Source organism: Ctenopharyngodon idella, chromosome 20, assembly GCF_019924925.1.
Source record: "Ctenopharyngodon idella isolate HZGC_01 chromosome 20, HZGC01, whole genome shotgun sequence".
NCBI lineage: Eukaryota > Metazoa > Chordata > Actinopteri > Cypriniformes > Xenocyprididae > Ctenopharyngodon > Ctenopharyngodon idella.
The window spans coordinates 31607225-31632256 of record NC_067239.1 but is presented as its reverse complement, the minus strand read 5'-3'; the positions used below and the strand labels follow the sequence as shown (position 1 = coordinate 31632256).

General features: G+C 34.2%; 2 protein-coding genes across 2 annotated transcripts; one reads left to right on the top strand and one right to left on the bottom strand.

The window, feature by feature from the left end:
- The first annotated feature begins 345 nt into the window (after positions 1 to 345).
- psmg4 (proteasome (prosome, macropain) assembly chaperone 4) lies at positions 346 to 2461 on the top strand. Its single transcript, XM_051875503.1, has 3 exons — positions 346 to 669; positions 2067 to 2142; positions 2274 to 2461. Exons 1-3 carry the CDS (start codon positions 478 to 480, stop codon positions 2393 to 2395), a joined length of 390 nt encoding a protein of 129 aa, XP_051731463.1. The 5' UTR covers positions 346 to 477; the 3' UTR covers positions 2396 to 2461.
- Positions 2462 to 3545: 1084 nt separating this feature from the next.
- Positions 3546 to 23036, bottom strand: LOC127502530 (solute carrier family 22 member 23). Its single transcript, XM_051875497.1, has 10 exons — positions 22107 to 23036; positions 16621 to 16724; positions 16371 to 16525; positions 13279 to 13447; positions 11496 to 11623; positions 11318 to 11420; positions 9393 to 9604; positions 9268 to 9300; positions 8095 to 8218; positions 3546 to 5908 (listed from the first exon to the last, which is right to left on the bottom strand). The coding sequence occupies exons 1-10, from the start codon at positions 22509 to 22511 to the stop codon at positions 5542 to 5544; spliced, it is 1800 nt and encodes a 599-aa protein (XP_051731457.1). The 5' UTR covers positions 22512 to 23036; the 3' UTR covers positions 3546 to 5541.
- Positions 23037 to 25032: the final 1996 nt, after the last annotated feature.

Here is a 25032-nt window from a genome sequence, read left to right as displayed (position 1 = left end):
TGATAAATAGCTTATAATAAATCATGAAACTAGATGAGGTAAAATAAAGCACTTTCTCTTGATTTGGGCTTATAGGTGAAAGTGCAATAATTATGATGAAATGTAAAAACAAATTTTTTGTTATACAAATTGCTAGTATAATTTTGGGGGGGGGGAAATACTATGGAAGTCAACTGTTATTGACATTCTTCAAAATATCTTCTTTTGTGTTCAGCAGAAAAAATAAACTCGTACAGGTTTGGAACATCTTGAGGGCGAGTAAATGATTTCATTTTTAGGTGAACTGTCCCTTTAATGTAAAATTCATGACGGTTTTGTTTTTGCACTCCTCCGCCAGACCAGCTAGTGTCGCTAGAGTCTCGCGTCGCTCTCAGTGAGCGGAACTGAGGAAGAGCAGAGCGCGTGTGTCAGACGTGTGTTTTTACTTTCATTATGAGATTTCTGCATTATTTGATCGCTGTGTGAAGCTTGATCGGGATGGAGACTGTGGCGAACGGTGACTGCAGCGCTCAGGCGCCTGTGGAGTCCATCACTGTTCATGATTTCTCGGAGAAGATCCTGGAGCAGCAGGTTAATTTCCATGTGATGAAGCTGAGCGGCGGATTCTTCCTCTGGATCGGTTCCAACCCGGTTCTGTCGAATCTGGCCGTTTCCATCGTCAGTAAATATGTGAGTCCAGTATTATGTTCGACATTGGTGTTATGGATACCGACAGTGTTATGAAAAGTGTGTGTGTGTGTGTGTGTGTGTAATATATATATACACACACTCACGCATACACGTATATAGTAAAAGCAAATTAAAAATTAAATTCAAAATATCAATAAATAGTAGTACATTAATAATATTCTAAAACAACACTCCATATGTATGTGTGTGTGTGTGTGTGTGTGTGTATATATATATATATATATATATATATATATATGTTAAGACATTTTTAAAAAGGTTTCTCCTGGAAAAATATTATAATCTTTATCGAATATCAAATTGCAATATTTTATATAACTATAATTATTATTGTAATTTATATATATATATATATATATATATATATATATATATATATTTTTTTTTTAGGGCTGTCAAACTATTAATCGTGATTAATCGCATACAAAATAAGTTTTAGTTTGCCTAATATATGTGTAAGTACTGTGTGTAATTAATATGTATATATAAATACACACAAATTAATGTATATATTTAAGAGAAATATGTTATTTATGTACAAAATATTTTTATTTATATATAATATAAATTATATAAAAATATAAATAAATACATATACTTGTAAATATTTCTCAAATATATACATGGATGTTTGTATTTATATACATAATTACATATAATACATAATTACACACAGTATACCCACATATATTAGGCAAACTCAAACTTTTATTTTGTATGCGATTGAGATATATATATATATATATATATATTAAAATATATATATCGCGATTTTTTAATATATATATATATATATATATATATACAATTAATTGAAATGTTATTTGTATTATGACTATTGTGAATTTTATTACTATTCCGTGAATATAAACTTTGATGCAGAATGCGTTAAATGGTAAATGAGTAAATGTATGTTATTTTAGTTATTTTATATACATATATAAATAATATACTAAAGTAACACTGCGCATATATATATATATATATATATATATATATATATATATATATATATATATATATATACACACACATATATATACTCACATATATATATACATACACACACACACACACATTATATATGCAGTGTTTTTTTTTAGTACATTATGTACTGTTTATTGATATTTTGAATTATTTAAATATGTTCAGTCTATTTTTCATAAGCATAAAATACCATAGTTAATTTAACATAACTATAGCAATATATATTTTTTTTGTCTGTAACAAATATATTTTGTTACTGGCAATTTTTTTTTTTTTTTACAAGTGTGTATTTTTGATTTAAAATGTCTTCTCTGATCACACTCATGAAAGTATCTCCATCATAGACGTGTTTCCTGCAGCTCATGTCATGTATTTACTCTTTTTCCCAGGATTCAATGCCTCTGTCTACTCTGGTGCTGGGCGACACGTCAGACACGACACCAAGCTCTCTCGCGCAGAGACTGAGTAAGAACACTTTCACTCATTATAATTAATCAGACTGATTACTGTCTAATTTTACAACTTTCTGTGGTGAGAATTTGGCAAACCTGGTGTTCAACTAGTTTTCTAGCATTTATTTTTCTCTTTCTTTTCAGCAAAGAAGACAAAGAAACAGGTATTTGTAAGTTACAATTTACCCATGACGGACTCAAGTCTTGCATTACTGGTGGAGGACAGAATCAAAAAGGAGATGGAGCTTCATCCTGACAAGTTTTAAACATTCACTGTTTTACTTCATGGCACTTCTTTTGTACATAGCTCAATAAATCTAACGCAAAAATTATGCTGTTGCAATGCAATATTATTTTGTGTGGTACTTTTCTGGTTATGAGCCAGTCTGAGCCATTTGTGGGTTATAGCAATGAATAACCTGGTAAAAACTGATCTGGTATTTTCTATGATCAGGTATTTTAATGTAATCATTTCAGGTTGTGTAAAACCTGGAAATATGAGGGAGATTTTAAAGCGTCTCTATGTAGAATTAATAGCGACACCGGTGGCCGTTTAGTGAACTACAGCCAGCAAATTATTGCTCGTGCTCGCACACGTAACGTAAAAGAGACGGCGAAGTTCATTTTCCGTCTTTGCTTATAAGTAAAAAGAAGTTGGAAGTACCTTTGCAGCGAACTAACATCCCGACGCCGTCACGCTGCTGAGAGCGACGGTTAGATGAATATGTAGTAAATATGTGCGGCGCGCTTTCCTCTCAATAACAAAATATACACAACAAAAATGACAGCATTGAGAAACAACAGTTCAGAAATCATCTGATCATAGTGATTGTGGATATGTTTGCACCAGCTCTGCTATTCACCGGCATCATGTCGACGGATGAGGTAATTAAAAATTACACTGTTAAGATAGTTTGATTATGAAGTATATCTGAGACAATATAGATTTAGCTGTGTGAGACTATATTTTGAATTTAATCCCTTTTCGATGGCTTTTTCGGCATTAACCCTAATAGCATTCGTTTTATGTGTCACTGAATGGAAGAGACGATGTCGGGAGCGCGCGTAACCGTCAGATCCTTTGAATTTTCCCGGCGAAACCGGCCCGAGTCTTTCGCATAAAAATCAGTTTACAGGCTTTCATAGACAACCTAGGAAGTCGGGGAAGGTTTCGTTTTTTAAGTTTCGTTACAAGCTGTTCACACATTGGTAATACAAAAAGCGATTAATACATAAAAATACTTAAAAAATTAAAGCATTTGATTTCCAGTCCTCTTAAAAGTTTTAAAAGGTATTTTTCTGTTCTCTAATTGCTTATAAATTGCTCTTTGTGAGTGATCACAAAAGACAAAAGGTTATAGATATTGATCAGAAGGTGTGGGAACCCTGTTATTAAAATACGAGCAACAAAATAACTGTATTAAAAATGGTATTTATTTACAAGTGCAGTGTCTTAAAATGGACTATTAACATGTATGAAATTCTAATCTTAATCGTCAAAATGAGTCAAATACAGAAAAATACGCTAATTGAAAATGTTTCAGTCTCTTGCACAAATTTGTTTATGCACTCCATGTTTGAGTGAATCTCATTAATGTGTGTCCAGGTCATGTTTCAAGCCAAAAAAAAATCTGTTATTTTAGTCTGTTTTTAAAAATAAAATAATTTTTTTATTTATAATCAAGCAGTTTTTTGGTGACGTATACCTTACAATTGTGCTTGACAATTTTAATAATATTTTGTCCCACATTAAAGTAATGAGAGATTTTTGGTCCTAAAAATAGGTTTCATTCTCTTTAAGAAAAATATACTTTGTCATTTCTTTTGGATTTTTGGAGTGAAAAATGGCCTGGGCATGTTGTTGTTGTTTTTGTGAGATTCACTCGTTTGTGCTCTTTCTTCCAATGTGCTTTAATCAGTATCGTGGAGTGCTGAAGCTTATACAGGACAGTAGCCAAATGCATATACGTAAGTATTGATCCTGTGCTTGTTTCTGATTACTCACTATTACTCCTGCCATTAGGATGTGAAATACCACGACTCACATTCAGAGATAAATATATATATCCCAGAAGCCTGTATACACACAATACTTGCAGTCACAGTTTAAAACCTTGAAATGTTTCATTAATGTCCTGCTATAAGGTCGGGAGACTTGTTTTTTCATAATTTGGTTCTATATTCAGTAGTTTAAGGATAAACAGGAGTTTTGTGATGTTCAAGTTACTCCACTGCTATTCTACACATTAATAATAATAATAATAATAATATACATGAAAACACTCAGCAGCCCTTCTAGTGGTCATGCTCCACATCAACCAGAGTTCACATTTATGATTTGAGTAAATGTCATGAAAGTGTGTCTGGGTCTCATTTCACTCCAGAATCAAAAGTAAAATAAATAAAATGGTTGTTTTTACAACCATTAAAATATTTAAGCATTGTGACATTATCCTCCTAAATATCATTAGCACAATGCAAAAGGAAATGACCATAATGCATCTGCGCATTATTCTTAATTTTATTATTCTTGATGATTGTCATTAAATTCTCATTACTTTAATACATTTATGTTTTTACTTAGCAAAAGCCAGTACAATATCATTGAAGTAATGAAAAATCTTAATGTTCTTAAAAGTACACCAATTTTTTTCTTGTCTTTAATGTATTTCTATTGATTTTGTTGTGCGATATGACCCGTGACACTTTCCTGACAGGTTTCACCAGATGAAGGTTATTGAGTTTGTGAATGTTTGCATGTTAAGAGCAGACCATTAAGTTGTGCTGTTGTATTTTTTTAAACAGCCATCATCTGTCTAGTTGTGGTTTCATTCACATTCAGTTCAGATTCATCTGGCCGACTCATGATTGCTTTTCTAGTTTTAGTGCAAAACAGACAGACTAAAAAAACCTGAACATAGTGAGGTGCACACGAACACGACGCGCTTCATTCACGAAACGTGAGCAAAACTCATTTCTGTCGCGCTTGACCACCATTCCTACGAATGGAAAGCATTACAACTACTTAAATTTGCTTCACTCGTGTCGTGAACGAGGCCCGTCGGTTCTTACTGTCGTCATTCTGTCCTTAATAAATACCAAACATTTACCAAACATACAAAAAACACATTCAAATCAGTGAAACTCCTCCATGAGGTTGTTGTTCGGAGACATTAAATTAGTGGCCGTTCGAAAAATAGAACTCCTTTCATTGAATGCAAGTTAAAATAACATTTTCAGTTCCTACAATGGTAATAATCTTCACCGATGCTGGTTAATGAGGCGTTTGACACTTTTATCGGGACATCTGTCTCAGTCCGCGGTTTTAAAAACGAATGAATGAGGCTCGTTCTTTACAATCGAAACTTATCGTTCCCACTGTTCTTCAATTGGCCGATCTTAGAAAATGCTGTCATGAAGTCCTCACGCCATTGGCTGTACTGTTGCTAGGCACTGAGCCGTTGCCGGGGTTCACGACCTGGTGAAGGGGCGTGTCCTGAACGCGTGAGTATTCCCTGACCTCGGTCCTGGCCAGGAGGTGGTGCTGCTCTCCAGGGAGGATGGGCCGCCGCAGTAGCCCCTCCCCCTCAGCAATAGTCTCGGGCAGCGGTTGGCCGGCGGTCTCCGGGAGCAACGGTATGCAAATGATGCAGAGCAGCGTGCAGCAGGTGAGGATCACGTGATGCAGGAAGAAACCCTTCTGATTGTGGAGCTCCATGAGAGGCGCTGTTAACATGCCGAACCCTGCGCTCGCGAGGACCAGACCGACGCCGCCACCCCTGTTACGACAAACAAAAAGATTAGTCAAAACACGCATTTATTACAGGTAATGAAGTTTATTGCTAAGCCAGGCATGCAAGTATTAACCCTGTAAAGTCTAAAATAATAGTCATACAAATCTGTTTTTTTAAATGGAACAGTTTATTGAACCTTTAGACAAAATAGGCTTTCTCTATTTTAACGTTTATTCCCAATAAACACAAACCGTTAATACAAAATCACTTGTTTTAGTTAACCCTTCCCTGAGTCCGTAGCTTCCGTGTTGTGATTTGTAAATTCCTTCAAAGTACAATTTTGGTCAGTTAACTCTTTCCTGAGTCCTTAACTTCACTATTCCGAATTGTGAAATCTTTCACAGTACAGTTCCTGTCAGTTAACCCTTCCTTGACTGCCTAACTTCACTATTCTGATGTGTGAAATTTTTCACAGTACAATTTTGGTCAGTTAACCCTTTCCTGAGTCTGTAGCTTCCCTGTTGTGATTTGTGAATTCTTTCACAGTACAATTTTGGTCAGTTAACTCTTTAATGAGTCATTAACTTCACTATTGTGATTTCTGAAATATTTCACAGTTCGTTTTTGATCAGTTAACCCTTCCCTGCCTAACTTGACTACTCTGGTTTGTGAATTTTTTCATAGTTCAATTTTGGTCAGTTAACTCTTTCCTGAGTCTGTAGCTTCCCTGTTGGGATTTCTGAAATCTTTCACAGTAGAATTTTGGTCAGTTAACTCTTTAATGAGTCATTAACTTCACTATTGTGATTTCTGAAATCTTTCACAATACAGTTTTGATCAGTTAACCCTTCCCTGAGTGCCTAACTTGACTATTCTGGTTTGTGAAATCTTTTACACTACAATTTTGGTCAGTTAACTCTTTCCTGAGTCTGTAGCTTCCCTGTTGGGATATCTGAAATCTTTCACAGTACAGTTTTGGTCAGTTAACACCTTCCTTCACCATTGTGATTTGTGAAATATTTCACAGTAGAATTTTGGTCCAGTTAACACTTACCTGGGTTAACTTCAGTATTGTGATTTTTGTGAAATTTTTCACAGTACAATTTTGGTCAGTTAACCCTTTCCTGAGTCTGTAGCTTCCCTGTTGTGATTTGTGAATTCTTTCACAGTACAATTTTGGTCCAGTTAACACTTTCCTGGGTTAACTTCAGTATTGTGATTTTTGTGAAATTTTTCACAGTACAATTTTGGTCAGTTAACCCTTCCTTGAGTCATTAACTTCACTATTGTGATTTCTGAAATATTTCACAGTTCGGTTTTGATCAGTTAACCCTTCCTTGAGTCCTTAACTTCACTATTCTGATTTTTGAAAATTTTCACAGTACAGTTTTGGTCAGTTAACCCTTTCCTGAGTCTGTAGCTTCCCTGTTGTGATTTGTGAATTCTTTCACAGTACAATTTTGGTCAGTTAACTCTTTAATGAGTCATTAACTTCACTATTGTGATTTCTGAAATCTTTCACGATACAGTTTTGATCAGTTAACCCTTCCCTGAGTGCCTAACTTGACTATTCTGGTTTGTGAATTTTTTCACATTACAGTTTTGGTCAGTTAACTCTTTCCTGAGTCTGTAGCTTCCCTGTTGGGATTTCTGAAATCTTTCACAGTACAGTTTTGGTCAGTTAACACCTTCCTTCACCATTGTGATTTGTGAAATATTTCACAGTAGAATTTTGGTCTGTTAAGCCTTCCTTGAGTCCTTAACTTCACTATTCTGATTTTTGAAATTTTTCACAGTACAGTTTTTGTCAGTTTACCCTTTCCTGAGTCTGTAGCTTCCCTGTGATTTGTGAAATCTTTCACAATACAATTTTGGTCAGTTAACCCTTCCTTCATTATTGTGATTTGTGAAATCTTTCACAGTTCAGTTTTGATCAGTTAACCCTTACCTGAAGGTCTAACTTCACTATTCTGATTTGTGAAATTTTTTACAGTACACTGATATCTTTCACAGTATAGGAAGGGTTAACTGACAGGAACTGTACTGTGAAACTTTCACAAATCAGAATAGTGATGTTAAGGTCTCAAGAAAGGGTTATCTGACCAAAACTGTACAGTGAAATATTTCACAAATCTCAAGTCCTCTGTAAACTGCTTTCTGTGTGAACAGTCATCGTCCCTTTAGAGTCATCTGACAGACAGGATCTGTGCTGGAGACAGAGATGTGCTGACCTGATGACAGTCGGCGTGATCTCTGCGCAGTAAAAGATGCTGAGTGTGCTGACAGCATGAGACGAGAACATCCCGATGATGGAGAACGCGTACGAGAAGCGCCGATTCAGGGTGTCTCGCAGAACTATGACAGACAAGAGAAGATTTCAGACAAAACACACTTTGTACAAACAGATCCAGTGTTTCCCTGCATTTTTCTGTCTAATGTACCCCTATAGCAACATTGGTAATCACTGAAATTTTTGTGCATGTTGTTAAATTAATGACAAGCACAAAAATATTTAAATATTTCTTATAAAATTGGTTGCACTCAAATCAGTGTGACAATTTATGCAAAAATGTTTAACATTTTTATATTAAATATATATATTCCAAAACATGTTTTACTCTAAAACTGCAACTTGTGTCCCAAATTTGAGCTTGATATCTCAAAATATGAGCTTTCAGTAAGATTTTATTTGGGTGCAGTACCAAACAATTCCACTAGTTTCCCATTCGTTTCCAATGCGGTTATTTTTGACGCAAACAGTACAAGTGTGACACCTTTTTCCAGGACCATGTAACCTCTTTGAATAATGTCCATGATTTATTTGTGTTCACATAGCAAGTGTTAAAACCTTTACCAAGTTTCGTACCATTCTGATGAAGTAAAAAACAAAGTGACAATGTGAAAAGGAAGAAATAAAGTCGCAATTACATTTTTACTTTATTTTTCTATACTAAAGTGGAAACAGGGTTCCATAATTATAAACACACTTAAGATCGTTTATAACAGTGGTTCTCAACTGTTTTTTTTCAAAGACCGAACATTAAGTGGTGACCCAACACTGAAGTTGTTTACCGTACAAAATGTACACAAAAATCTCTTCAAAATGAAATACTGAAATGTATTGGTTTTTAATTGGTTTCTGAACGTCTCTTGAATTGGATGAACTTGCAAGAATAAACTGGATGTTTATTTTTAAAACGTTGCAGTTCATTGAATGTGTCACGCAACCTGTTTATGTTGACATATAATACTAATTTGGCCAAGTGAGATAAAAATGCACCAAAATAACTGACCAGCTTAATTTTGATAATAAAACCCTGCTTTTCCACATCCCCGTCACAACAGTAGAGAACCACTGCTTTATAAAACATATAATGCATAATACTGTACTTGTTTAGTTTTACCTGCATCGTGCCGAAGACTGTACTTCCCGATTACTGTGTTAGGAGAAAGAAAACGGCCATTACTACACATTCAGAGGACGATACACAACCACAGAGTCTCTGTTATAGACTGTAAGTGTACGTACGGTTGAGCAGACCCAGCTGCAGCAGCGATGCCAAGGCTGTAATGATCATGAAGGTAAGCAGGCCTCCTCTCCTGCCAAAGCCGCCCACCACAGGACACACCACAATACAGGAGGCGAATGCGATGGCAGCCACTGCGTAGTAATTCAGATGAGATTCGCTGCCTTCCAGAACACTGCGAGCAAAACAGTGATGGATGCCGTAGCCCGTCAACCTGAGAGGAAGAAGGGCCGATTGATTATGTGTTGAGATGAGAACAGATGCACAATGATTAGCTCGCACACTAGGGTTGCGTTTCAAGCGAACTGCCTTTCGAGATCACTTTGATTGCACCTTCGCCTATGCAAAACTGCAGGTAGTGACATCATCTAGATCAGTCATTTTCATAGGGAGTGAAAGGAGGTCCGTGAAATAAAATATATAATAATATGAAAAAATATATAGTAAATAAGATTCAAAATTAAATTAAAATACAAGAGTAAAAATTCAATTAAAATAAATTAGATTTAAATAAATACATAAAAATGAGAAAAGATGTAAATATGTAAAAATAATAAAATTTAAATAAAAATGAGATTAAAATAAATATATAAAAATTGATTAAAATAAATAAAAGGAAATGTAGAGAAGAAAATATGTAAAAAAAAAAAAAAAAGAAAATTAAAATAAAAATGTTTAAAATAAATATATAAAAATTTATTAAAATAAATAAACATTAAAAGTAAATAAAAAATAGATTAAAATAAATATAAAAATTTATTAAAATAAATAGAGAAATGTAGAGAAGAAACTAAAGATGTAAAAAATAAGATAAAATTATAATAAATATAATATATAAAAATGTATTTAAATGAATATTAAAATAAATTAAAAAAATATTAAAATGAATTTAAAATAAATAAAATTAGAAATGTAGAGAAGAAACAGTGTAAAGATGTGAAAATAAGAAATAAAATTCAAATAAATAAGGTTATAAAAATTAGATTAAAATAAAAAAAGATTAAAATAAATAATTTTGATTAAAAATAAAAATGGGAAATGTAGAGAAGCTGTAAAGATGTGAAAATAAGAAATACAATTCAAATAAAAAAGGTTATTAAAATTAGATTAAAATAAACAAGTAAACAATAGATAAATAGATTACAATAAATTAAAAATTTGATTAAAATAAATATATAAAAATTTATTAAAATAAATAGAGAAATGTAGAGAAGAAACTAAAGATGTAAAAAATAAGATAAAATTATAATAAATATATAAAAATGTATTTAAATAAATATTAAAATAAATAAAAAAATATTAAAATGAATTTAAAATAAATAAATTAAAATTAGAAATGTAGAGAAGAAAGTGTAAAGATGTGAAAATAAGAAATACAATTCAAATAAATAAGGTTATTAAAATTAGATTAAAATAAAAAAAGATTAAAATAAATAATTTGATTAAAATAAATATATAAAAATTGATTAAAATAAATAAAATGCGAAATGTAGAGAAGAAACAGTGTAAAGTTGTAAAAATAATAATAAATAAAATTCAAATAAGTTTAGAATAAATCAAAAATTGATTAAATATCTAAAAATGCATTAAAATAAATAAATAAATAAAAATTAGATTATAATAGTAATTTTTCCACAGTATAAATTGCCTTTTAAATTTTAGGAAGAGGGTCCCTGATATTTGGTTGTTTGTAGAATGTAAAACACTGAAAACCCCTGAACTAGATGACAGCTAGGCAACAATCACAAACAATCCCAGAAAAGAGTCAATTAATTTGAGAAACTTTGATTATAAATCTACTTGCCTTCCAAAAGTGACTCTAATATGAACTCTGATATTTCTGCCTGTGTAGAGTGTTTCAGATCACTCTCTTATGAGGCTCATTTCAGCTCACTAGGTTTTGAGAGGCAGCCGAGACAGCACTTACGAGTTCACGCACAGGACCACGGTGTTCTTCCACAGGTTTCGGGTGCCGGTCAGCTGCGTTACGCAGGACGTCTTTGGCTTCTGCTGCAGTTCCGTCTCCAGCTCTACAAAACCACCATCATCATCATCATCCTCAAGGTAAAACACATTCACCTCACATCAACAACAGCCGTATTCACCTGAGAGGATGCCACTGGGGTCGGTTGCTGTGTCGACGCTGTTGCTCTGGGCGATTCGGTACATTTGTCGCTTGGCTCTTTGGTAATGTTGAGTGGCCAACAACCAGCGCAGAGACTCGGGAAACATCCTGACAAAAGAGCAAAGACAACGGGAGTCTGACTAATGTGAATCAAACTGTTTGTCTTGTTTTTGTGTGTTGTTTCAGGATGGTTAAATTTGAAATTGATTATAGACTAGCATAATGGACCAAAGCAAAAACTCATTCAAGATATGGCACAGCAATTTATGCAAACGGTTACAGAAAACAAAATACTACTAAAGTATTTAAAGGAAATGGTCTGTCCAAAAGTAATAATTATTTCACATGCACAAAACAAAGTGGAATACAGTTCTGCATGTAGATATCTAGTTTACGTGCTACTAAAAGATTTAATGGTAAAATTCATCAAACTTAGTAATTACCCAGCTAACAAAAATATGTTCTAATAACATTTTGCTAACGTTCCCTCTAAGTTATAAAAACGTTACTTCTAAATGTTCTCTGACCGTTCAAAACGTCCAGATTTTTAAATATTTTAAAAACACTTGGTTATGCGAACGTTACGGAACCGTTCAATTTTATTATTCTTCAAATATATTACGGGAATGATACTTTTGAAGGTTCTCTGAACGTTCTGAAACGAGTAGAAACATTTAACCATCTGGTGCTCTTTGGTCATTTCTGACCGAAAAATTTTGCGTTTTGTTTTTTTAGAATTTTTTTTACTTCATCTGAATGGTACGAAACTTGGTAAAGGTTTTGGCACTTGATATGTGAACACAAAAAAGTAATGGACATGATTCGAAAGTCAAAAATGAACGCACTGGAAAGAATTGGAAATGAATTTCACCTAGTGGAAGCGTTTGGTACTGCAACCAAACAAAATCTTACTGAAAGCTCATTTTTTGAGATATCAACTTCAAATTTGGAACACAACTTGTTTAGATTTATAGCTTTATAGATTTTCTCACAGTTTTAGAGTAAAACATATACTAAATAATATATATACTACATATTCATATAAATATATTTGGAAAATATATATTTAGTATAAAATTTAAAAAATAGCATTTTTCATTTTATACTTTTTTTAGTTCCACTTTTTTTTTTTTTTTTTTTACTTCAGCAATAATCTTGACCAAACTTAAGTTTGTGCTCCTAAACATTCTAGATTTACCACAGTTTAAATCTGAAATTTAATTTTCCGGTCTAAACAAAAAAGTGATTAACAGGTAAAAAATGGATCATAACTATCCCATAAATATAGTTTAGTAACATAAAATCCCCTAAAAATACAAAATATTACATAAATAACATTATCAAACTAAAATATAGTATATTAATTTCATTGAAATAAAAAAAATCTGTAATTTTTGACCGCTACGCAAGCAACACCAGAAGGTTAAAAAACATTAGACGAACATCGAACTAAACCTTTCAGGTAAAAATGTTCCATGAACTATCTATAAATAATATTTTTGTGCTAATGTTTTGAGAACATTAATAAAGACCAGATAACTTTGAACAAGTGTTTCATTAACGTTACTGGAAGAACGTTTGTTCATAACTTTGCCTGAACGTTCTGAGAACGTTCCCTGTTAGCTGGGTCGGTTCTTCCTCATAAAACAGGATTTTATTTCCATTCATTGCAGTCGTGCAATCTGATCTGAGTGCTCTTCTAGTTTTACGTGTTTCATGCATCTGTAGGCGAACCGAACTCTATGCTTTATTGAGCGTCTTACCAGACATACGGCAGCATAAGCACAAAAGGAGCGATGATCGCGATCTGAAGAATCTGCCAATCACGGCACAGCGCCGCCAAACCGGGCATCAGCAGCTGCCCGCCCACGATGATCAGACTGGCGATCATGGTCATGGAGAAACGCCATTTGGGCAAACACAACTCAATCCCTGAGAGACGGAGAGATCATCACAGAATCAAAACAAACGGACACTTAAAGTCATGAATTCAAAATGGACAATTCTGGAATATTGCAGTATTTATTATTATAAATGATTTATTGGTGCACATAATTATTGTGTTAAATTCATGTTCCTCATAATCTTGAATCAGAATATCTTCTCCTCCCTCTTACAGCGACATCTGTTCGCTTCCCTGATGATGAGGGCGGGGCAACCTGTCACTCACATGAGATCCACAAACCACAACTATCCAATCAATTCCCCACAGACAAAATCAAGCCCCGCCCTACATTTGTTTCTTGTTCCAGAAGCCGTTTCACTCGATATATACGTCAAATGTGTAAATGCAAATTTATTAAAATACATGACATACAAGATTCAATAGAAATGACATTAAAGTATATTTTAGTTGACCATAAATGCTTTTCAGTACAGCTATACTTCAAAAACAATAAATTATGGAAAATTACATATAAAGAGAAGAGACTACAGTGTAATGTTATACTAAAACTCTACTCACGTGTGTGTCTATCTGTGAGTAACTCATTAATATTGCCCTGATGAACTCCCAGCAGATCAATTTGTCATGTCATGAGCGGATATTAAACAAAGAAGAGATGCTGATTATTTTTTGCTGCTGAGTTTATTCTGTTCTTGTGAAGATGCATTTAAGAGTTTTGTATTTTTTCATCTGATTTGACTTGGCAAACACCAGGAAAAAAAATATTTTATGAAAGTGAAAGTCTTGTTAGCGTTACGGCTTATTTCTCCCTCTGTAAATCATTTTGATGTCCGTCACAAACAAAAAGCTTCTGAGAAAATTGGGTGCTGTAAAGCATCAGACTTCAAATGTCATCTGAGTCTGAGCGAAGCAAAAAGTGGCTCCATTAGAGCAAATTAATGAACTCTAAGGTGTTCTTGCGATTAAACACACACACACACACACACACACACAGCTTCCCCCGGCCTCTGAAAAAGCTACTTAATCAGCATCGCTTAATGTCTGCTCATCAGAAAACGCTTTCTAAAGCACAGAGAATTAAACGGATCACATAAATTAAACTGTGTGCTTACAGGACCTGGGCTTTGAGGCGACTTTTTCAAATCAAAAGAATATGTATGAAATTATATTTTGCATAAAGAAAATAAAGACTATTTTAGGCTTTATACATTTCAGATATGTTTGTTTGTTTGTTTTCGCAATTATTCTTAATGGTGATTCTCATTTAAATATTCTTAAAAAATATATAAATATAATATATATATATATATCATTAATTGCCATCAATCTAATTATTCGCAAATTAATTGCACATCAAATTTGGCTGAGAAATTACCACCAAAACATCAATTAAAGTCATTATTGTGTTAAATGAGAAAAGCATCAAATAGACAAAATAAATAAATAAATACTTTATTTGATTCAACATAGAATTTATTACACACAAACCTTTAGGCTTCAGCGGCCATGAGGGTGTGTAAATTATTTTAAATTTTGGGTGAACTATACCTTTAATAGGTTTCTATTATTATAATGAAATATGAAATTATTTTAAATGAAATGATATTCTAAATAAGAAACTAAAGCTGCCAGTAGGTGGCAGGAAATGTCTAAATGAATAAGTCATTGAGTCATTCATTCATTCGATTCGTTCAAACAGCTGATTCATTCAGGAATGAAGTAAATCGCTGCATCCGAAATCGAATACTTCTCTACTATATAGTATGTGAAAAAGAGTATGCGAACAGAGTAGTATGTCCAAATTCATAGTATTCGAAAAACAGTAGGCGAAATGACTTACTACTTCCGGCGAGATTCTGAAGTGCGCATTCGATGGACACTTTACTATCCCATGAGGCCACAGGAGAGGATTTGTGAATGGAGTTGTAGGGATGTAACTGACGCTAGTAGGTCATGTGACAGTAAAAACATGGCGGATGTAGTACGTCCGGATTTCATTCATACTACATGAATTCGTACTATATAGAACATAATTTTTCAACGGTCGTGAAGTAAATTTAACAGAACGCAATTTTGGACGCAGCTACAGTCTCTTTATGAATGAGTCATTGAATCATTGATTCACCCGATTGATTCGCTCAAAACACGGATTCATTCAGAAACGAAACACTGCTGTGTGTTGCTCGGAGATGCATAACAGTTCTGCTCTGGCTTTATATTTTATATTTAATATTTCAAAAACAGACAATTTTGTGTCTGAAATATAACACAATATTAGCTTCTTTTTTATCGAACTATTGTATAAAATCATCACAAAAACAGTACTCAAGTGATATTGCGCTTGTTACTCGTATGATATTGCTTAACTATATCATATGATATAAATATGAGACAAAAACTCATACAGGGGCATTTTTGCCCTGATATCTTGAATTTTAGGGTCAGTCTCACTTAATTCTATAAGCTTCATTTGTTGCCCTGCTTCAAGTTCGTTACCAATTAATGAAATGTAAGATGAACTACATAGGACTGGGGTGGGACGGGTGTGTTAAATGCGTTAACAATTTTAACACATTATTTTTTCCCATAATAAATTAATTAAATTAACACATTAAATCAACAGCCCTAATTTTTATATATATCTAGTTCAGTCATGAAACTCTAGATGGCGCAGGATGATCGGTCCTTTACAATCTGCAAGCAGTAAGCGCATGGCACAAGCTGATTGGCCTCTGCTGATCCTGCAGCCAATGAGATTGCTTGCTCAACATTTAAATAGTCTGACTCATTGAACCCCTCCACCTCCCCAGCTCCACCTGCCTGGATCTGCTACAGGATTTATGTATGTCTATTTATGCAGCAGATCTTACATGCTCACAAATACTAATACTAATAACAAATACTAGATTGATAGATAAATACTTTACACTTTAAGAGAATAAAACTCACTCAGGACATAAAGGGACAGTCTGATGGCCGCCAGACAGAAACCTTCAAAGAAGCGCAGTGTGCTGAACATGGCCATATCCACGGAAAACGCCACGGCTAACCCGAACACCAGCACGGACAGCACGGACACCAGCAGCACTGGGATACGGCCCAACCTGACAGGGTTCAGAGTAAGTATTGTGAATATATATATATATATATATATATATGATCGTAACCATCATAGATGCTACATATTTTGTTAACGTACCAGTCTGCCATCGCTCCCATCAGCAGGTAGCCAAAAATGGAGCCGACCAGCAGAGAGAACTTGGCGATGTGAACCTTCCACTCTCCGTCACACACCAGCGTCCACTGCAACCAAAACAAGACAGATGGAAACATAAATATCATATGCCTATAAAACACTAAATAGCACCATAATTGTCAATATAATCAAAATATGACATACAGTAAGTCATACAGGCCTGTACTTGACACCATAAAACCGGCCAATTAATTTACAGTAAGTATGAAATATATGGTGTAACCTCTGAAGAATATAGTGATATTTCAGCCTAAAAATAAAATGAAAATAACTGACTTGAAAATATTGCAAAACATCTTTTCTCAAAAAAAAAATCATTATCCTAACAAAAAAATGAATTTCTATTACTGTAATGTGTAAAAAATGCATTTATTGAAATTCTATATGCTGATTAGAATGTTTGTATTAGAGCATTTTTTATTGTATTACAGTAAAACAATTAGTGAATTACAATTGACAATCAGAAATATTTCAGTCTAAAACAAAACGAAAATAATAAAATAAAATAAAAATGTTTTGTGATGTTGTTTTTATGCAAATTAAGCACATTTCTCCTCACTAGTTATAAAAAAATTTAAATTTATTTTACTGTAATGTGTAAAAATACATTTATTGAAATTACAAGATACTTATACATGATGGAACTATTTGTCATATTTTAATTTATGCTGATTTAAATTTTTGTATTAGAGTATTTTTATTATAATACAGTAAAACAATTAGTGAAACATAATTAAAATTAAGACACAGAGTAATATTTCACCCTAAAAACAAAATGCATAAAAAATATAAAGATGTTTAGTTTTTATGTCAGTTAAGCACATTTAAGCATATAACCACTAATTATCATAATCCTAATTAAAATATCTAATATATATTATTACTATACTGTGTAAAATTAAATTTATTGAATTACATACAAATTACTTACAAAATATTTTTACTGTAATACAGTAAACACAATTAGTGAATTATATTTGAGAATTTAAGCTCAAAACCAAATCATCCAGATACGTACAATAATGAAAATTTGGTGGTGAAATGTGGTCAAATATCATGAAAACAATGTCACATTGCATCTTTTTCCTTATGCAGTCTCTTTGCGATGCAATATATCTTTATAAGTATAATTCATTTGTTTATACTGATTTTCAGATGGAAAAAGAAGTAGGGCCTAAAATATCAAACGCATCCTGCATGACTCACTCCACATCTACCTTTGAAGGACACTGTGTTTCTATCACTGAAACATGACAATTACCACTACAAATTTGATTAGAAATTGCGCTGCTGAGTTCACAATGACCAATAAACTTCAATAAACATAGTGAGCAAATATCCTGCAGTGTCTTCTCGTCCTCAAACACCAAACGGGCCAGAATGCTTCATTAGCATTTGTTTGCACGCCCGGCGGCATGAATGAATGACCCTCTTTAACACACTCGGTAAAGACACTAGACTATCGGTGTGAGAAAGGTCACACACACACAGCAAGTCATCAGGCGTCCGGCTATTCGGCCAAAGAAAAACAGGAACGCTGTGCATCACTTATCTCAGAGTTTGAAGGAAAGCTTGTGTTTACAGGGCATCTTCTGTGGAAATGGGAATGTGGATGAAGCTCTGAAGGGAAATGTGTGAGATAATGCTAGTTCTGCATGCAGCAGTCATAGATGTTTATTCAGAGTCAAGAACTGTTTGTGCAATCTGACCGTCCCTTTAAACTCTAGGTTCAGAGCGCTGAGCAGTTGTCGGGCCTCAGTTATCTCTCTGCACGTTGTGGTGAGCATTTAAACGGGTTATCTGCTCCAGTCTGTGCTGGGTGTAACACTCAATTATCCGTCTGATATGCATACTGTAGGTGAAGTGATACGCTCACGAACCCCGTGACACTGCTGTTTAAACACCTCATTTACATAACCATCGCTGATCAATGCAAGCTCAAAAAAGGCCTATTCAACAAAATCTGCAATGTGCATCAAATAATTGATATAGTTCTGTGACAACTGGTTAAAAATGGAGAGCTGATTTCATGTTAAATGTTGTTTACATATTCGGTGTGAATTTCAGTGCATGTTTTTTAAAACTGCAACATGATTTTATGTGATTTCTTCTCATCAAAAGTAGATGGTAAACACACTGTGCCATGTTAGATCTGGTAATAAAGGATAAGATCCTGTACGTTTCCAGTGTTTTGCACAGATGTCTCTGTTAAAGGAAATAAAGGAATAGTTCACCCCCAAAATGTAAATTCTGCCGTCATTTCTCAATTTTCTCAGGTAGGTTTGTCACTCCAGACCAACGCAAAATGAATGTTAAATGTTCATTTGGTTTGCTCATTTGCACTTGCTGATATGTTTCTGACTGTTGTTGAGCTTAAAAATGATAAAAATAAGAAAAAAAACCACCATGTAAGAAATGTCATAAAGTTAGGGAAGCCCATTTCCTCCAATCATGCTTTGGTAGATTATAATTATGAGATTAAAACATTGTGATTATGAGACAAAAAGTTAAAATCATGTCATAAAATTCAAAATTAATGATGTTTTGTCATCATTTTGACTTTTTTGTCATAATTGTTACGTTAGTATGTCATAATTTTTAGGGATGCACAATATATCAACCACCATATCAATATTGGCTGATAAATGTTCATTTTTAATGTTATCGTTATCGGCATGATAAGAAAATTTGGCCAAATATATTAAAGCCGATAAATAATGGATTATTTCCTTCAGCTAAGACACTTCAGATGCGCACTGTCCGTCATTATGGTTTTGATTAAGATTTATCAGCCAATATATCGGCTATCGGCTTTCAAATATAAAGAATTATCGGTTATCAGCAGATATGTTCATTTTTAATGTTATTGTTATCGGCCCGATAGGAAAATATGGCCTATATATTAAGGCCGATAAATAATGGATTATTTCCTTCAGCTGAGACACTTCAGATGTGCACTGTCCGTCATTATGGTTTTGAATTGCTTGAAATATGATTGAAATCACTTCAAACAGGAAAACACAGTTAAGCGCAAGTCTGTCATATCGGCTACATAATATTATAATGAGAACATCATTATAATCGTGTGTTTAAGATGTGGCTTTTAATGGTGAGACTTTTGTTTTTGTAATCAGGCTCTCAAAAATTATATACAAATTTGGATTTAGATTTATCTGCAAATATATCGGTTATCGGCTTTCAAATATAAAGAATTATCGGTATTATACCCTATAGGAAAATATGGCCTATATATTAAGGCCAATAAATAATGGATTATTTCCTTCAGCTGAGACACTTCAGATGCGCACTGTTCACTATGATGGTTTCGAATTGCTTGAAATATGATTGAAATCACTTCAAAAAGAAAAAATACAGTTAAGCGCAAGTCTGTCATATCGGCTACATAATATTATAATGAGAACATCATTATAATCGTGTGTTTGGGACATGGCTTTTAATGGTGAGACTTTTGTTTTTGTAATCAGGCTCTCAAAAATTATATAAAAATTTAGATTTAGATTTATCTGCAAATATTTCGGTTATTGGCTTTCAAATATAAAGAATTATCGGTTATCGGTATCGGCAGATATGTTCATTTTTAATGTTATCGGCCTTATAAGAAAATTTGGCCGATATATTAAAGCCAATAAATAATGGATTATTTCCTTCAGCTGAGACACTTCAGATGCGCACTGTTCACTATGATGGTTTCGAATTGCTTGAAATATGATTGAAATCACTTCAAAAAGGAAAATACAGTTAAGCGCAAGTCTGTCATATCGGCTACAGAATATTATAATGAGAACATCATTATAATCATGTGTTTAAGACGTGGCTTTTAATGGTGAGACTTTTGTTTTTGTAATCAGGCTCTCAAAAATTATATAAAAATTTGGATTTAGATTTATCTGCAAACATATCGGTTATCGGCTTTCAAATATAAAGAATTATCGGTATTATACCCGATAGGAAAATATGGCCTATATATTAAGGCCAATAAATAATGGATTATTTCCTTCAGCTGAGACACTTCAGATGCGCACTGTTCACTATGATGGTTTTGAATTGCTTGAAATATGATTGAAATCACTTCAAAAAGAAAAAATACAGTTAAGCGCAATTGTGTCATATCGGCTACATAATATTATAATGAGAACATTATAATCGTGTGTTTGGGACATGGCTTTTAATGGTGAGACTTTTGTTTTTGTAATCAGGCTCTCAAAAATTATATAAAAATTTGGATTTAGATTTATCTGCAAATATATCGGTTATCGGCTTTCAAATATAAAGAATTATCGGTATTATACCCGATAGGAAAATATGGCCTATATATTAAGGCCAATAAATAATGGATTATTTCCTTCAGCTGAGACACTTCAGATGCGCACTGTTCACTATGATGGTTTTGAATTGCTTGAAATATGATTGAAATAACTTCAAAAAGGAAAACACAGTTAAGCGCAAGTCTGTCATATCGGCTACAGAATATTATAATGAGAACATTATAATCGTGTGTTTGGGACATGGCTTTTAATGGTGAGACTTTTGTTTTTGTAATCAGGCTCTCAAAAATTATATAAAAATTTGGATTTAGATTTATCTGCAAATATGTTGGTTATCGGCTTTCAAATATAAAGAATTATCGGTTATCGTATCGGCCAAAATTTTCATATCGGTGCATCCCTAATAATTTTGACTTTTTATCTCATAATTATGTCTTAGTATGTCAAAAAATTGACTTTTTATCTCATATTCCCCCGGTTTCACAGACAAGGCTTAAGATAGTCCTAGACTAAAATGTTTGAGCTGAAAGCATACCTTAAAATATGTCAGAGCCATTGTTTTGTCTCAAGATTCACACCAGTAATGTTTGTTTCTAAGGCTTGTTTATTAAAGCTACTTAAATGCCCTAATTGAACTAAGGCCTAATCCTGGCTTAATCTAAGCTCTGTCTGTGAAACCAGTCCAGTATGTCATAATTTGGACTTTTTTATCTCATAATTATGATTTAGTATGTCAAAAAAAAAGTATTTTTATATCATAGTTCTTACATTTTATGCCATAAATATGATTTACCAAAGAATGTTTTTCTTTATGTGGAGGAATGGGCTTCCATTATGTGATGAACAATCCTAAATTCAAGCTGTTATTTGCTGACAATCTTCCCTGCATTTTCACAACCTCCCAGTCCCCATTCACTTCCATTGTGTATAAATTAACAATGCAAACATCTGGTTAAACATCTTGTGTTGTGTTCCAGGGAAGAAAGCAAGTCATAGGGGTTTGGAAGGACACGAGGCAGAGTGAATATGACAGAATTTGACCGATGACGGAATTTTCATTTTTAGGTGAGCTATTCCTTTAAATGGTAGATTTCCATCAGCCGGAGGGAATCCTTTCCAAGGGCATCCATCAGAGGATCTTACCTTGGTGACCACATTCTGCTGCAGTCCCGACTGCAGCTCAAAGCGCCACTCCGAGCACATACACGCCGTAACGTAGCTGTTCTCGGTGGCGTCGCTCCCGTTCGCGATCAGATCCAAGAATAAATCCCGATCCGAGCCCGTCCCGTTCCCCGCGCTGCCCTGATCCGGGCGGACGCACTTCCTGTCCGGCTGGCCGAGCAGAAAGTGATCCGAAAACTGGATGAACGAGATGAGGAACGCCGGGATCCAAGTCAGGGCCACCAGGCGCCGCTGATACCTCCCGAACCCCCCGAGGAAGGGCAGAACCACCGTGTCCACCTGCGAGAGCCGCTTGGGCGGTTCGGGCTGCGACACATTGCCGTTCTCCGCCGGTGGGTCGAGCCCGTCCAGCCGAACCGCATCCATAGCGCGTGGGTTTCAGCGGTGCGCGCACGGTCTTTGTCTCAAAATCACACTCACACACACTGAGAGAAGGCGGAAGGTTCGGTCCAGTCAGTATAAGGCCGGTCCGAACAGAATCCAGAAGCTATGATAATCCAGCGGGCGCGTTGATGCGCAAAGGGCCCCATAAGGTCTTTGTCGAACCCGGTGGTCACAGCGCCATCGCTGGGCTGTCTGCTGCCCAGAGCTGTGAGTCTGTGCCCGGTGGTCTCCAACAGGTCCGCGGGTTACGCAGCTGGCGCACAGGTGTGGCCCGTGTATCCATCCTTAAATTCCGCTGTACTCACATCAGGGATGATGCTGAGCCGATCCCACCCGACGCTCGCACACTAGCTCATAAATAACCCCTATGTAGTGAAGGTTTGGTCAGTGCATCGCACGCCCGACGCAGAGCAGCCCCAGTGTCCGTCCGCCCGCTTGCACCGGTGATCGAGCATCGCACGGCATCCAAATGCGAGACCCGCCCTCGTCGCAGGGACCGAGCTCTTCCATTGGCGCGCGCGTGCGCGCACACGCACTGGCGGTTCTGTCCTCCAGTGTGTGTGATTGGACGAGCGCAACAAAGAGCCTTTGTGTGGCATCTGCCCCCCATGAGCTCAGGGCAAAAACACTTCAGTGGGCTTCAACAATTACTGCGCGTTTAACTTTAACAGGAGATTTGCTGCAGATTTGTGTTCAGTTTATTTCAAATAAACAGATTACACAAAACAGCATTCAAGCATTATATTATATTAGCCTATATTATAATGTGCATCATATAATGTACATTACCTCGCCAAATAAATAATTATTGCCTTTTAATGGACATGAAATATTGTTTTTTAAAAGTATGTATTATGTGAGAAAAAAGAGTGTGCAGTGTTATATTATATTATATTATATTATATTAAGTTCTATAGCCTAATATTACATCTATTATATTATGCTGTACATTATCTTGCAAAATAAATAATTAAATAAATTGACATAAAATATTGATTTGAGTTAAGATGAATTTATTATTATAAGAGAAAAATAGTGCAGAGCGTTAAGGATCTATTATATCCTCATGGGACCCCGGAATAGACTTCTGTCCTCTGTAGTGGACATTATATTTGAGGGATTTTCTCTGACATCATACATGTCACAGTTTTAAGTCTGGATGTCCTGTAAAGAGCACATTCAGGGCTTCGCAGAGATACCACATTTTCAGAGGCTTCCTCTGTAGAGGACACCGGGACTTAAATCATGTTTATCAGGCATTTTAGGAGATACAACAAGTGAATATCAATATCTATATTCCTATTAATTATTAGATATTATTATGAAAATGTTGCCAATTTCATTGCATGTTGCTCCAAGAACACATTAATATGCAAATTAGATACAGTGTATTGATACATTGTATTGAATGGGAAAACCTATGTATGGCCATTTTACCCACATTTTGCATAAAGTAAAATGGTATATCAATTAATTCTATTATATCTTTCATAACATGGTTGAGAATCATCTTTATACAAAGTTTGGTCAAAAAAAATCCTGAAGCCTAAAAATTGATTGGTGATTAAAAAAAAAAATCCCATTGTTTTTGCCTATACATGTAATTTCATGTCATTTTATTTTTTAAACAACTTACTACAGCATAACATATGAATAAAATATAAATTTTCAAATATGTTATTTTTTCATTTGTTTTTTATGCTCTAAACAATATAATGACATGAAAAAATACAAAAAACTTTTTTTTCTGGGTCTCAGGAGGATATTATATTATATTATATTATATTATATTATATTATATTACATTATATTATATTATATTATATTATAATGTGCATTATGTATACTGTACATTTTCTTGCCAAATAATTAAATAAACAAACATGAAATTAAAAAACATTGATTTTGAGTTTAAAAGATTTTTTTGAGTGTGAGAAGAACAATGCAGAGTGATATTCATGTTAAAACATGATAGCAACATGTTAAACATGCTAAAACATTAAATCATGCTAACAAAATGATAAAATATACTAGCAACATGTTAAATCATGCAATTAACATGCTAGCAACATGCTAATTAATGCTAACAACAGGCCAAGAATCCTTGCAACATTTTAAAATGTGTTAGCAACGTATTAAATCATGCTAGCAACAGGCTAAAACATGCTAACGATGTGTTAAATCATGCCAGCAACATGCTAATTCATGCTAACAACATGTAAAAACAACCTTTCTAGCAACATTTTAAAATGTGTTAGCAATGTGTTAAATCATGTTAGCAACATGCTAAAACATGTTAACGATGTGTTAAATCATGCTAGAAATCTGTTAATTCATGTTAGCAATGTGCTAAAACATGTTAGTAATTATTTTTTTAGTAAAAGTTCAAGCTTTTCAAAGTTATTTTAAACGTTCAGACAAGGCTTTGTCAAGCCAACATGAGAGTTTGTTCACCAACTTTACTCATCTAGTTGTAAAGCCGGTTGTAGCGCACAGATGGAAG

Coding starts and splice junctions, on each gene's coding strand:
- LOC127502530 (XM_051875497.1), bottom strand. CDS start 22,511: ATGGATGCGGTTCGGCTGGACGGGCTCGACCCACCGGCGGAGAACGGC. Junction 8,219..9,267: donor CAGTCTTCGGCACGATGCAG/GTAAAACTAAAC, acceptor TGTCTGTCATAG/TTCTGCGAGACACCCTGAAT. Junction 5,909..8,094: donor ATCACGCCGACTGTCATCAG/GTCAGCACATCT, acceptor TTGTCGTAACAG/GGGTGGCGGCGTCGGTCTGG.
- psmg4 (XM_051875503.1), top strand. CDS start 478: ATGGAGACTGTGGCGAACGGTGACTGCAGCGCTCAGGCGCCTGTGGAG. Junction 670..2,066: donor TTTCCATCGTCAGTAAATAT/GTGAGTCCAGTA, acceptor TCTTTTTCCCAG/GATTCAATGCCTCTGTCTAC. Junction 2,143..2,273: donor CTCTCTCGCGCAGAGACTGA/GTAAGAACACTT, acceptor CTTTCTTTTCAG/CAAAGAAGACAAAGAAACAG.